At 40.3% G+C, this 14,840-nt stretch overlaps 1 protein-coding gene across 1 annotated transcript; it reads left to right on the top strand.

Annotated features, from left to right (window-relative positions):
• The first annotated feature begins 551 nt into the window (after nucleotides 1-551).
• Nucleotides 552-13,918, top strand: LOC129778837 (nuclear RNA export factor 2). Its single transcript, XM_055785958.1, has 4 exons — nucleotides 552-1,784; nucleotides 1,850-2,554; nucleotides 12,744-13,520; nucleotides 13,584-13,918. The coding sequence occupies exons 1-4, from the start codon at nucleotides 708-710 to the stop codon at nucleotides 13,788-13,790; spliced, it is 2,766 nt and encodes a 921-aa protein (XP_055641933.1). The 5' UTR covers nucleotides 552-707; the 3' UTR covers nucleotides 13,791-13,918.
• Nucleotides 13,919-14,840: the final 922 nt, after the last annotated feature.

The raw sequence follows: 14,840 nt of genomic DNA, 5'->3' as shown, positions 1-14,840 counted from the left end.
CTAGTAGCTATAAGGACCAAACAGAAATATTCAAACAAATCAGCTATTTCATTCAACATTCAAAGAACAGGTAATTTTGAACAGAAAAAAATTTATGTTGGTACAATAATAATATTGTGCATCATTCTCATTGTGCACTTTTTTTTTCAATCGTCCTCAAAATATCATGAAATGGTAAATTTATCAATATACTAAAATACCATTTCATTCAAAAACAATTATTCTGCCCCATGTTTATTTCAAAATTATATTTAATGTAACTTTTAAAATTATTACATCATACTTTTTTATTACAAATATGTCTGTTCTTTTTGATTACAAGAAATAAATATTCGCTCGGTTAATCGAATACTGAAAAACAATTATTCGAATGAATCGAATATTTAAAAATGACCCCACGATTAATCGACAATTGAATAAACGAGAAATTTAGACATCTCTATTTGCAGTCAAACCCCTTTCCACAGTCCTCTGTATATTTATACCGTTTCCCCTCGCGCACTTATTGACGACACGGTCACACCTTTATTCCACACATCTTGGTCGGCATGAAGTTGTCGGTTGAATGATGACAATGACAGCTTGAGCGGCTTTTTCAAATTTTGTTTTGTGTGTTTGTTCCTGACGGGATTAATGTGGTGAAAATCGTTTCAAACGTTGGAAAAGAATACTAAAGCAAGTGAATTTTAAATTGTATTCCACAAAACATGTCTAACCTTGACGAGCAGTACAACAATTTCTTGGAAGAACTCGAGCAAAAACCAGATATACGTCTTATTAATTTCGATGATGATGACCCTCTTCGGGAAATTAACGCGATGGCGGAAGCCGACCGGAGAAACACCCGGCTGATGAGAAATCCCGCTGCCTTCGCGGGACGATCCGGCCCCGATTCGGATGAGGAAATGGACACTGGCTATGATGGTGATGGTCCTCTGTCAGAGCTAAATCCAAATGATTTGAACAGGAAGGTGTTGAAAATGAGAAGCGGAGAAATGGATATTGTTCTCGAGCCGGAGAAAGCGCTGATTTATACCTGCTTCAATACCACTTACGATAGAGCATCGCTGAATCGAGCTGATGTCTGGCATCAAATTATGGTTCATCATGATGGAAAGTACACAAAATCCGACATATTGGACGCATTCTTTACTCTGATCAGTGCGGACGATTTCTACCCGGTTGCGTACAGACAGCATTCGAATATCGATTACTTTTTGGTACGGCTTTGCAGCAAAGCACTTGTGAAATTGTTCGACAAGAATTTGAAGCTTCCTCTGACTGGCTCATCGGAACCGCTAAAGCTCACTATCAAGCTTAATGTGGCCAAATTTATGCAAGGTCAGATTTTCCCTAGTGCAAAGGTTTTCGCAGCGGTGGCGGAACGCTGTGATAATGCAGCTTTGTATGGTTTCTCCAATCTACTGAATTTGGATAACTTCCGAACCCATGGAGAGTTCGAGGAGCTGTGTATCTTTCTCGGAAATCGAGCCCATTTGGAGTTGGTTTGCAGTTCAATCAATCGGCTCGAAGACGTTCGAATCAAGGTGAACGCTATTAAACTGACAAACAATAGTATCGCTCACATATCGCCGCTTGTGGCCGTCAAAGATTTGCCCATTCAAACGCTCGATTTGCGCTACAACAGAATTAAGCATCCCGCCTCGTTGAGACCTCTGAAGGGTTGCGGAATCAGCGAATTATACATCGAGGGAAATGGGATAGTAGATGTTCCAGGGTATATGGATGTGCTGAAGGAATACTTTCCAAATATCATCAAAATTGTAAGCATTAAACAGCGATATTGTTTTTTTTATGGTACAAATTTTTGTTACAATTTTTTTTGCAGGATACGAATTTTATAGGTGCCGCTACGAGAAAGCAATCATCTGCCTCGGTTCAAGTCGGTGGTAACGATGAGGTGGAAATTACCGCTGAAGGGGAAGTTTACAGCTGCGTCGGAGGTGTAATTCAAAATGCTAAGAGCTTCAAAAAGTTCAAATTTAACCAGAAATGGCACATGGTGATAGTGTCACATGGAGGGCGCTATGGGAAGACCGAAGTATTGGACGCACTGTTTACCATGTTGGACGGCTACGACTTCTATCCATGCTACTATAAAACTTATTCAAAACAAGATGAGTTTCTCGTCATTAACTGCTATGAAGCGTTGGCTTTCCTGGTGCAGAGCAAGTTGGCGATCAGGATGAAAAGTACCAACGAGTTGATTGCTGTCTTGTTAAAAATGAATGTCGCGGATTTCAAGGAAGGACAAATAGTGGTCGAGGAGAAACTAAATTTCTTCTTGCGCGATCGTTTTAATGATCGCTGCCTGGATTTGTGTTCCATGCAGCAGCATCTGAACAGTTTCAAGTTGGTGGAACTCTGTGCCAACAGCAGCCGAACTCTGTCGAAGATTCTACATTTAGCGGGGAAGTACGGTAACAACTGTTTGGTTATCCGACTGAGGAACAACAACATAAGGAATCTCACTGCATTATCTTCACTGATATCGTATCCGAAACTTATAGCGCTGGATTTGAGATTCAATGATGTGAGTATATTAGAGTATGTGATACGATTTGTGATTTAATAAGGTTCTCTACAAGTTCGAAGAAATCCAATATTTTACGCAAACTTCGAAACTTGATTTAGCATAGGACGGATTTCGCGCCAACTCGACCAGATGTTGTCATGACCCTCTCAGAACTCAATGAAACTTTCTGGGCGTGAAGACCTTACTTATTTAAGCAACTTGGCATACTTAGTTTTCCGAAAATTTATCTAGACTATCTTAGGAAACGGGCTAAATATTTTTGAACATTTTTTATAAAATTTTTTACTCGAAAATGGTAAGCCATACAAAAAAAGTGATGTATGGAAAAGTTTTAGGAAAATAATTGAGTTTTCAGAAAAAAATACTGAAAAAATATTTTTTGAAATTCTACACTGAAAAAAAAATCGATTTCAAAAACTAAAAGTCGATTTTCTCAAAATGATCATCTTAGATTCTGATGAAATGGCAGATAAATGGTAGATAAATATTTGCCCTACAACTCTTCCAACATCGCAAAGATTTTCAAGATTTTTTCTCGAAAATTTTCTATTTTTTTGAGTACACTGTACAGTTATAGAAAAAAATCAATAACAGGTAGAAATGGATTGATAGTGACCCTTGGATGCTGAAGTACAGTTTTCAGCTTGTTTTTGTAGTCAAATTCTTCTTCTTCTTCAATGGCACTAACGTTCCTAGAGGAACTTCGCCGTCTCAACGTAGTATTACTTGCGTCATTTTTATTAGTACTTAGTTGAGATTTCTATGCCAAATAACACGCCTTGAATGCATTCTGAGTGGCAAGTTCTAGAATACGCGTGATCACAGTGCAAGTCGGAGGAAATTTCTTTGACGAAAAATTCCCCCGACCAGAACGGGAATCGAACCCGAACACCCGGCATGTTAGTTATGACGCTAACCACTCGGCCAAGGGATAGTCAAATACAATATGTTTAATTTCAGAGAGCTACGACAGCTCTCAAACAATAGCCATCTGCCAAGAATCTCTTGATCGGTCGGTCAGGTATCGAATAGTTGTTGTAGATTTAGGTATCTATTAAGAGTCACCGAAGTCACTGTAGATATGATGATAATAAATAGATTGTATAGATACCTAAAGGATGAATAAAATGGCTCTGCAGTTGTTTGAAAATTACTAGTGACCGGCAGCAAATATAAAGTGACGGAAAATAAATAGCTTTATTTTGTTTCCGCGTAATCATCAGAATTCGACAAAGAAAAGTGTGACATTGTTTAGCAACATGAGTCAAAAAACTACGGTTACACATGGGGTTGTTAATACCAGCACTGCATTTGTAGTCCTTGCAAATCCTGGAGATCACGGCTTGACTCAATGTCACACTTTTCTTTGTTGAATTCTGATGATAACGCAGAAATGAAATAATGCTATTTATTTTCCGTCTCTTTATATTTGTTGCCGGTCATGACTAGTAATTTTCAAAAAACTACAGAGTCATTTTATTCATCCGTTAGGTATCTATAGCAACCATTTATTATTATCATATCTACAGTGACTTACAGTGACTTTTAATAGATACCTAAATCTACAACAACTATTCGATACTGACCGATCAATAGATTTTTGGCAGATGGCTATTGTTTGAGAGCTGTCGTTGCTCTCTGAATTGAAACATATTGTATTCGACTACAAAAACAAGTTGAAAACTGTACTTTAGCATTCAAGGGTCACCATAAATCCATTTCTACCTGTTATTGATTTTTTCTATTGATTGATTTTTGGCGTCAGCCTAACGGGGCCGGGAGTTCAATATTTTGACAATGTTTGCTTACATCTATGTTAGTAATATGTAACCGATTACTGGCGGTTGACTCGAGGTTAGTATTACAAGTGTTCTCATAATTGGTATGTCGCAGTCTTCGATGCTCTGTACGTGTGCCCGACACGGGATACTTCCTATTGGGATGCAGCTGATCATTAATCAGCAACGCCCCCCTAGTCTGTACCCCATATCTAGCGTGGTGCGTCTTTCTCGACTCGAGGAATCCAGGATAGAATGGTCACTAGCCGGCGCAATCATCAGCTCGTGTAGAGTTGTCATGAGCGGTACAACCTTTGGCTCTTGTTGAATGAATTGATTTTTATTATAGTTATTGATTTTTTCTATAGCTGCACAAAAAAAATATATAAAATTTTCAAAAAAAATCTTGAAAAAGTTTTTGTTAGGAAAACTTTTTTGCCTTAAATATGCACAAATTGTAATGTATGGAAGAGTTGTAGGGCACATATTTATCTACAATTTATCTACGATTTCATTTTGAGAAAATCGACTTTTAGTTTTTGAAATCGATTTTTTTCAGTGTAGGATTTAAAAACATTTTTCAGTATTTTTTTCGGAATCTTCAATTATTTTCCTCAAACTCTTCCATAGATCACTTTTTTGTAGGGCTTACCATTTTCGAGTTTCGAGTAAAAATAATAAAAAAATGACCAAAAATATTTAGCGCTTTCCATATGTTTTTTTTTATCCCATTTATTTATTTGAGGCTCATTAGCATTTTAGCTGTAACAGAGCCGAATTTTAATCGTGTACATGTCACATGGTTATCATATCTATAATTAGCACATTACACACAGTTGCCATTCGCCAGTATTCCTTCTATACCATTACAAATGATACATTCACACAGTAGCCATTCAGGCGTAAGAGTATTCTTTCTGTTCTTCCATTATCCAGTTAGACCACCGGACAGCGGAGACAGTTGATTGATTATTGTTGGGTTATTTATAGAACAGCAGCCCGATGTGTCTTGCAGAGCAGAGCAGTTGTATGGATGAATCGATCTTATTTCGACCGTGGATCGATCTCCATCGCTGATGATTGTTGCGTGGACGTAGCTATTCTGAAACAACACAAAGATGGTCAATGAGGGCCCTGAGTTTTGAACTCACGATCGATCGCTTACTAAGCGAACGCGCAACCATTGTGGCTACGGAGACCCCTCAACTTTCCATATGTTAGTCTAGATAAATTTTGAGAAAACTAAGTATGCCAAGTTGCTTAATTAGGTATGGTCTTCACAGCCAGAAAGTTTCATTGAGTTCTGACAGGGTTCTGCCAATCCCATAGACGAGTTGGCGTGAAATCTTTCATAGTTAGAATTATCTGATTTAGGTTAAATATCATGCCTCGTCTAAACCTCAAATCTATCGGACGTAAGGTTGTACACATCTCAGTGACCGTTGTTTTGATACCGTTATTGGCTTCGTGGTTGGTGAAGTGTTTCCTTCGCTCTGACGGTTCTTCCATATTGTGCGTTAGTCGCGGAGAAGTGAAGTGTGCAAGAAAATCGCGGTCGGCGTGGGGATGCATTTTGTTTCGCTGTATTATAGTGTCTTTCAGCCTTTGGCTGGTTAGTCACTTGGATCAACGGATTTATTCCGTCGGAAGAATGTTAGAAGTGAGAATTGAACTCGTGACCTTTAGCGTGAGAGGTAAGGATGTTAACCACTACGCCAGATCAACTCCCCTTAAGAGGGGTTGCTGATAATTGAAACAGCTCTGACGAGTGAAACTATAAACAGTAAAGGAGTTTGAAAGTTCAAGAACCTCCCCTCGATGGAAGTCGAAGCCGTGGACTGTCGCCATTCGGTAAAGTCTTCCATGAGAGGGGAAAACACCGAGATACTTTTGCTGGCTCCGCTCTCCCTGACTACGTTATGATGGGCAAATTCAGGCTACCGGTGCGACTCTTCGTGCCGAAGCCCATGATTTGTCAAAAATACAAATCAGTTGGTCACACTGCAGTTTATTGTGCCAACAAGGAGTGCTGTGCCACTTGCCGAGAGCAACATGCGAGCGAATCCCGCAGTGAGTATGAGCATAAGTATCCATATTACAGGGGAATCCTACATGAGCTCTCGGCATGTGTAATTCACAAGAATCGCAGGGAAAAACAGAAAAGCCCTTTAAAGGAATCGCTCGAAGCGCACTTTTAAGGTAATTTTAAAGGGCACTTCTTCACTGGCCTAACAACAACCAATCTCCACACACAATGTCTTCTTTTTTTTCTCTATTATAGTGACTTTCAACACATTTCGGCTGGCTCGTCACTTTTACTTCCATTTTTGGAAGAATGTCGGGAGTGAGAATTGAACTCGTGATCTCTGCGTGAGAGGTATGGATGTTACCACTACGCCAGATCGTATCCACACAATGTCTTACGTTGCCAGTTGACGGAATGGAAGCGGACACAGCTAACGGGGGCACACTGTTTATTTTCCAAGGGAATCGTGATACCCCCTGTTAGTTTGCCAAAATTATCGTGTTCAGCGGACAAGCAAAATCAGGTTCCTCCTTGTTTCCGTGGGAATAGTCCACCTTTGAACGACCCAACACTCGAGGGGACATCAAAAATCTCAACTGTCGCAGTTTTATCGTGAAGTACAACATCCCAATCGGGATTTATAAAGCTGTCTGACATCGCGGATTAAATCTTCACATTCTTTAATTTTTCCGACTTTATCAGAGCCATTGTCACCGCAATGCTTATTTTACTCATTTGCAACAATTTATGCAATTAAGGCCCGCTCCTTGCAATGATTATCACTCTCGATGTCTAATTTGAATAGAGAGGTCGGATGTATTACTTTTTCGCAAAACGCTCTTTCCACGATCTTAATATAATATGCATGCATCACAATAACCGATACGTAGGAGTGCCTTTGGGCATCTAAAAGTGCCACCCATTTTATTCAAATTGACCTTCCTCGTATCGGGGGGATCGAAGCCGTTGCTTGTCATGCAAACATGCATCTGTATTGTCAATTTGTGTTGGCCTTAGGGTGTTAAGGTAAGCCGCAAGCAGCTTGGTGATAGGTGCTAACTCCTTCCTGAGTCACGGCTGATCTTGAGAGATTTCAACTCTCACGGAACCGCATGAGGGGAGCAATACGACGACAACCGTTTATTGTTGGTAGCGTAACAGCTTCAATATGACCGTTTTCCCAGAGGTTTAGGTACACTGGGGAAACAACACGTGTACCTAAACCTCTTGCTTACCCAAGTGCTGTTGACCATTCACTTTACTCGAATTCACTATCGTTAGATTGCAAGTGAAATGTAATTCAGGATCCCAACGGTAGTGATCACTTGCCAATCAAGGTTTCCATCACCAATGGGTCGAATTCTTCTGAATCTATGAACATGGCATATGACCTCACGACACATTGACTAGAAAGAATATGTGGACGCGATTGCTCTTACCGTCAATCCCAGAGATGGCTTACCTCCTTTGGAGGAGTGTAACTTACATTCTCGTTTGACCTATGATAGCGTAGGACGCGTTCGAAAGGAACACTTCTTAGTTTCTACCATTTGGCGAGAGCCTTCCGATCCATAGTGGGATAGCAAGCTTTTCAAGCTTTGTTGGGATAGATCGAATGCATTTAAAGATTTTCGGAAACATGAAACCATTGATAATTTTCAAACGTATTTAGAGAGAGTCAATATAAAAACCTGATCAAAGGGAAAAAACGTGGTTATTGGCGAAATTTCTTGGAAGATTTGTCACGTGAAACATCAATGAAAAAATATGGAATGTGGCTCGAAACATGAGAAATCGCTCTTCAACGAATGAAAGCGAACAATATTCACATCGATGGATTTTAAAACCTACACTGAAGGTTTGTCCCGGTTTCGTTTCCGTGCAAAAAAATAGGAAGTGGGTTATATCTGTGGTATAACCGCAAGGTTGACGTTGGACTATCGTTGATTTAGTGATCATTTGTTTAAAGTTGAATCTGAATCCATTCTGAATGAATGAATAAATGAATATTTGGGGGATTTGCAAAACGAGAGCGTTACATTGGAGGCACAAGGTTTTATGTATCCAATATTGGATACGAAAATATTCTACTGATGGGGGAGAATAATCTTCAGAAGCTTTCCTGTTATTTGCACTTGATTGAAAAATTACAAAAAAAATGTATTTGGTCGCATTATTATGTGAATATAAAACATTAAAATAAACTCTTTCACTTGAATGTGATTTACAGTCCCAAGGGACAACTGGCAGATTATCTATCAGCAACGATGACATCTTTCCGGATTCTTCTCGATGCTCGATAAACACCAAACGAAAATAGTTGCGCGCGTGTATGTGTGTGTGACGGCTGCTCCGATGACTTCAGCGGAACCAATTTTCGATGCTGTTACTTTCTTGATCGCCTTTTCAGTGGCATCACTCTCTTCCTGATGGGTTCCCTTCTGGCCTAAGGTGCACAAACAGGCTCTTGGTGACACCGTTCATCAGCGTTTTCATGATGAACGAAGTTAGCTTCACCACAACAGCGACAACATGCTCCAATCGCTGTTCAATTATAACTGAGCGGATTTCTGTTCTGTTCTTGTTTTTGATGGGACTCTAACCCAAAGGTCATTCGTCCCTACTGAGCGGATTTCCGAGCGGCGCTCGCTTATATACCGATTGATGATTTCAATAGCCTGTTTTGAAAGAAATTTTAAGGCTATTGAAACAAATGTTTCGATTAAAAAGTAACAAGTATATAACGCGTACACATTTTATCTTTCGAATGAAGTGTTTATCATACCATTTCGTTCAGTTGTTTAGGAGCTATTAACGCTCAAAATCTCGTTCTCCGGCGTAACGCTTTCGTTTTCGAAACTTTGAATTTACACGGTGTAGAAATGAAAGACGTAGTCCTACGTCAAAATATTCGAGGTCTACCACAAGATAAGTGCGATCTAGATTCCGAGTTATCGATGGTAGAATTCTTGTTTTTCTTTATTGTAGCAAATCGGTTTCTGGAGCATAATATTGTTCCGGATGATTGTAGAAAAACACGAGTTATAGCTATTCTAAAACCCACGTCCGACTTCAATTTATACCGCCCAATAGCAATGCTGTCTTGTATACGGAAATTGTTGGAGAAAAATGGCCTACTTTCAGGGTTCTGCATGTGCAAGGGGACATTGCTTTCTTCAGAAGTTCAAATGGCAAACGTCCAAAAAAGCAGAGAGTTATTTGAGACATCTTTGTAGAACAAAATTTGTTTTATCTCTTGCAACAACCGGTGTAGCACCTTTTTTCTAATTCTACTTTTCTCCAAGGTAGTCATACCTAGTAATCAACACCGACTCTCGTACGACGGGAGCTCAAATATCTGACAAATCTGGCTTGTACTGTTTCGATCCGCTTTATCCAAACTTCATGGTGTGGACTCCATACGACAGCTGCTGACTCCAAGCCGGAACGTACCAACGAATAATAGAGAGCTCGTAAACAGTACAGATCACGGAACTCTTTCGAGACGCGGAAGACGAAGCCTAGATTTCTGTTAGCCTTAGCAATGATGTGGGAGCAATGTTCACGAAAAGTCGTTTCGCAATCTAGCTCCACTCCTAGATCTTTTACGCTCAAGATTCTTCCGAGCGTTTCTCCGCAGATGGTGTAGGGCCATTGGATTGGGGATTGTTTGCGGGTGAAGGATATTACGGCGCATTTCTTCACGCTAATCACCAGATAATTTCTGTTGTACCAGTCTTCAAAAATATTGAGAAAACGCTGCAGTTGTCTGGAGTCCTCTATTGAACGTATTATTGCGTAGATCTTTAGGTCGTCAGCGTACAAAATGTTATGCCCGTAGGGCAGAATATCGCAAACGTCGATGAAAAAAATAGAAAACAGAAGTAGTCCAAGATTACTCCCCTGCGGAACTCCAGAGCTGTTAGAAGGTAGGATTCCATCCACTTGATGACTCTATCATCGATTCCTAATTGTTCCAAATTCCCAAGCAAGATTTGATGATTAACACGGTCAAACACAGCCTTTAGATCGGTGTAAATAGTATCAGTTTGAAACCCATCATGCATATTTAGTAAGCAGTCAGATGTGAACTGGAGTAAAGGCGTCGTGCACAAATTACGTAACGCTAAAAATCCGGATTTTGGACCCCCTCCCCCCTACGTAACGCGATTTCTTATCTCTAATACACAGAAAGTCACACAACCTCGATCCTCTACCACCACCCCCCTCCCCCCCTCCTTATCGCGTTACGTAATTTGTGCACGACGCCAAATTAGTGGAGGTAGATCTTCTAGGAAAAAAATCCATGCTGATCTGGTGATATATACGTTCTCGCGGTGTGTATCAGAATATTATAAACGACAATTTCCAACAGCTTTGAGCAGGCACACATAGATGTGACCCCACGGTAATTTTCGATGTTCCTCTTGTCTCCTTTTTTAAACGCCGGGGACATTATGGATTCCTTCCATTTATGCGGGAAAACGGAGTCAGCTAGAGATTTATTAAAGATGAATCTGAAAGGTTTACAAACATTTTCAGCACATCGTTTCAAAATGATGGCAGGAATACCGTCCGGTCCTGCTGAGACTGAGGATTTCATTTTTATCAGGGCTGAAAAACATTTGAAACTGCGATGCCACTAATACGCAAGTTGAGGGCATTCACCTGAACTCCCTTATAGCATTCCAGACTTCATCCTGGCGCACCATTGTTTCGTCGAATACACTTGAGAAATATTCAGTAAAATATTAGGCTGTCAAAAAAGTCCTGCGGTATTTTTTTTGAATTTTCATTTGTTCATAAAATTAGTTACAATCGTCTGTTTTAAGTCAAATATGCGCCGTTTTGTTCGATGACTTGTTCCCAACGAGATGCCAACTTCATAATACCCCTGTTATAGCAGCTCGCTTCCTTATTGGTTAAAAAACTCGGATAGCCAATTTTCACAGGCCTCTTTTGTGGCTAACTTCTGACTACCTAGCTCGTTCGCCATGGACAAAAACGGGTGGTAGTCACTTGGTGCAAGGTCCGGACTATACGGCGGATGCAAAAGAACCTCCCATCCGAGCTCCCGGAGCTTCTGGCGCGTCACCAAAGAAGTGTGTGGCCTGGCGTTGTCCTGATGGAAGACAATGCGGCCTCTGTTTATCAAAGATGGCCTCTTCTTAATGAGTGCTACCTTCAAGCGGTCCAGTTGTTGGCAGTACAGGTCCGAATTGAGCGTTTGGCCATAGGGAAGCAGCTCATAATAGATTATTCCTTGACAATCCCACCAAACACACAGCAGAACCTTCCTGGCCGTTAATGAGGGCTTGGCCACCGTCTGAGCCGCTTCAGCGGGCTTCGACCACGACCGTTTGCGCTTCACGTTGTCGTAAGTGACCCACTTTTCATCGCCAGTCACCATCCGCTTCAGAAACGGGTCGATTTTGTCGCGATTCAGCAGCGATTCATATGCGTCGATACGGTCAAAGATGTTTTTTTGCGTCAACGTGTGTGGCACCCGTACATCGAGCTTCTTTGTGAAGCTTCTTCAAATGGTTAATAACGGTTTGATGACTTATCCCCAGCTCTTGGTCGATGCTACGGCTGCTACTATGCCGGTCTTTCTCGGCTAATTCAGCGATTTTGTCGCAATTTTCGACGACAGGCCTTCCGGAGCGTGGCGCATCTTCGACGACCTCTACACCAGAACGAAAACGTTGAAACCATCGTTGTGCGGTGGAAATGGAAACTGTATTGGGTCCATAAGCTGCACAAATTTTATTGGCAGCTTGAGATGCATTTTTGCCTTTGTCATAGTAGTACTGTAAAATATGTCGGATTTTCTCTTTATTTTGCTCCATATTTGCGACACTATAACTCACGAACGACTTAACCAAACAAAACACTGTCAAGGACTATATTATAGAGCGCAAAAATACCTTTCCATCAAGCTATAGTATGACTCGATACAATGAATACAACTAGAACTACGCGCTTACAACGACACCTCGCGGAAATACCGCAGGACTTTTTTGACAGCCTAATAGCAGATGTCATCGAAGGAATCGGACGATTTGTCCTTCAAGAACATGGTAGATGGAAGACCATTTTCCTTTCGTTTGCTGTTCACGAATTTCCAGAATCTTTTTGGATTTTCTTTGAAGTCAGATTAAAGTCGACGAACATGTCCAGCGTATAAAAAGCGATTATACTTTTTGTATCTAACACTAGCTTCACAAAACCTTCAAAACAGGTGGTTATCACTCTGAATGTTTCCATATTTTAAAAGTGTCAATATCAAAAACTTCAAGATTCTCATTAAATTAATTAACCAAAATTTTCATGATTATTTTAATTTTTACAATTTTTTTATGCACACCTATTTTTGTTGCAGCTTCGTACCTTTGATGACCTGCAGGGTGTGATGAAGAACAAAATCAAAGATGTGTTCCTGGACAACAATCCGCTGTGCAATACGGCGTCATCCAGTATCGAGTATATTCGGCAGGTGCGTGCTTACTTCCCGGCGATAGAGAAACTGGATGGAATGCCTCTGCTCGAGAACGGCAATTTGAACTTCTCGCAAAATTTCATTTGCATGCCGGAGGCATACAAATTCACGGAATCGTTTGTGCAGCACTACTTCAACATCTACGACTCCTTCCAGCGGTCCAGTTTGAAAGACTTGTACCACCCGAAGGCACAATTTTCGATGACATGTAATTTGGTGCAGTCCAAAACGATGGATACACATCAGGTACGGTTAAGCGCCTACCAGAGCAAGAGTCGCAATCTGTTGAAGATGGCTAATATTGACCGTGCCATGACCAGTTTGGTGGTGGGAAACGAGAGGATAGCAAATGTGCTGGTTTCTTTCCCGAAGACAGAACATGATTTCTTCTCGTTTCGAATCGATACGCCAATCTTTCGGCCGGAATGTGTGGTTATCTGCGTACACGGCGCCTTCAAGGAGATGGCAAATTCTCTGTTGGGTGATGATTTCGTTCTTGGTTTTACCAGAACTTTCTACATTCAACCGTGTTCTAAGGGGCTCGGCATATTTGAAAAGGCGATTGAGTTCAAAATCTATAATGATTTATTCCACATGTACAGTTTGTCTACTTATGGACGAGAAAATGTATTCAAACATCATGGGGAACCGGAAACAACGGTAAGTTACTTTCTCGTGATGGCGATTTGTAAACATTAATTCTGTTTTTCATTCTCGTTTAAGGAACAATTTGTTTCACTCAGCGAAGAGCGCGAGAACACCGTAATTATATTCCAGGAGCTAACTCGCCTCACCCGCAAGTGGTGTGAGCGATGTTTGGAGGAATCGTCCTGGAACTTGAAGGTCGCACTGAATATTTTCCTCAAACTGTACGAGGAAGATCGCATTCCCGAGAATGGGTTCGATCCGACGCTTATGTCGAAACGATAAACAGTTGGGGATTAATGTAGATTTTTGCACTTCTCTTCCGCGATGATGCGGATTCGTATGTATTACATCCAGTATAATTAAGAGGACTAATTATTCACAAGAAAGTAGAAATATATAATTGACGATTCTCTTGAGCGAGTAATACTGAGAAAATTAGACAGAAAAAAATGTTATTCGTTTTAATGAGTCCTGGGATTCTTAAGAAAATATGGTTTTATGATGGGATAGAAGAATTATTGAACCCACATTAACTTCGTGCAGGGCTACATTCCCTCTTTTTTAGTTTAAATAATCTCTCCTATATAAAGATAAATGACTATTTTTCTGTCTTTATGCCCTGTATGTATCCGAAAATTGAGTTTATTGACCAGATTTTAGATTTTTTTCATTTGTCAGTTCGTTTATTAGGCATCATGGAAAGGGAGTTTTTTTTGGATTGATCCTACGAAAAGTATTTTAAGATAATAAACAGTTTGGAAAGGTTTAAGAGCTCAAAGGAAAATTTACATCCCGATTCTGTATTTCGAACGACTTGGAAAATATTTGGCAAATGGTAAATTCGAACTCGAACGAAATATGACTTTCGAACGAAATGTCGAAGTTGATCGGTATGTTAGTACAGGCAAACCTTTTTTTGGGGGATAGGGACCGCACAAAAAAAGTCGCATAAAAAAATCGTGCAAAACTTCACCAGCAGCTTTAAAAAATCGCGTTCAGTACACATTTTGAAAAAAACTTTTTTTGTGTGGTAGATAGGGACTGCATAGAAAAAGTTTCCCCCAAGAAAATAACTCAAATCCACGCCATTCACCGTTCAATTTGTTTTTGTTTCCCTGCTTTGCAATGGGGCACTTTGTCTTTTCGGTTGCACGTGGCTGTTTTGAGCTTTTAGTTGCATGTCGAACCGTGTTGCTGTTAGAAGTCATGTCATGCAAAAACTTAGAAAAACTTAGAGCATTTGATGAGAGGAGGGGAATGATTTCAGAAGTGGATAATTGAGACGCAAATATGCTTTTTTCGCACTGAAATGAATATTAACCATCGAAAAAA

Source organism: Toxorhynchites rutilus, chromosome 3 (genome assembly GCF_029784135.1).
Source record: "Toxorhynchites rutilus septentrionalis strain SRP chromosome 3, ASM2978413v1, whole genome shotgun sequence".
In the NCBI taxonomy this organism is placed as follows: Eukaryota; Metazoa; Arthropoda; class Insecta; order Diptera; family Culicidae; genus Toxorhynchites; species Toxorhynchites rutilus.
This window is presented reverse-complemented; position numbering and strand designations above follow the sequence as displayed.

Excerpts from the sequence above, each read along its gene's own strand:
- LOC129778837 (XM_055785958.1), top strand. The coding sequence starts at position 708 with ATGTCTAACCTTGACGAGCAGTACAACAATTTCTTGGAAGAACTCGAG. Across the intron at positions 1,785-1,849 it reads TTCCAAATATCATCAAAATT|GATACGAATTTTATAGGTGC; the intron begins GTAAGCATTAAA and ends TTTTTTTTGCAG. Across the intron at positions 2,555-12,743 it reads TGGATTTGAGATTCAATGAT|CTTCGTACCTTTGATGACCT; the intron begins GTGAGTATATTA and ends TTTTTGTTGCAG.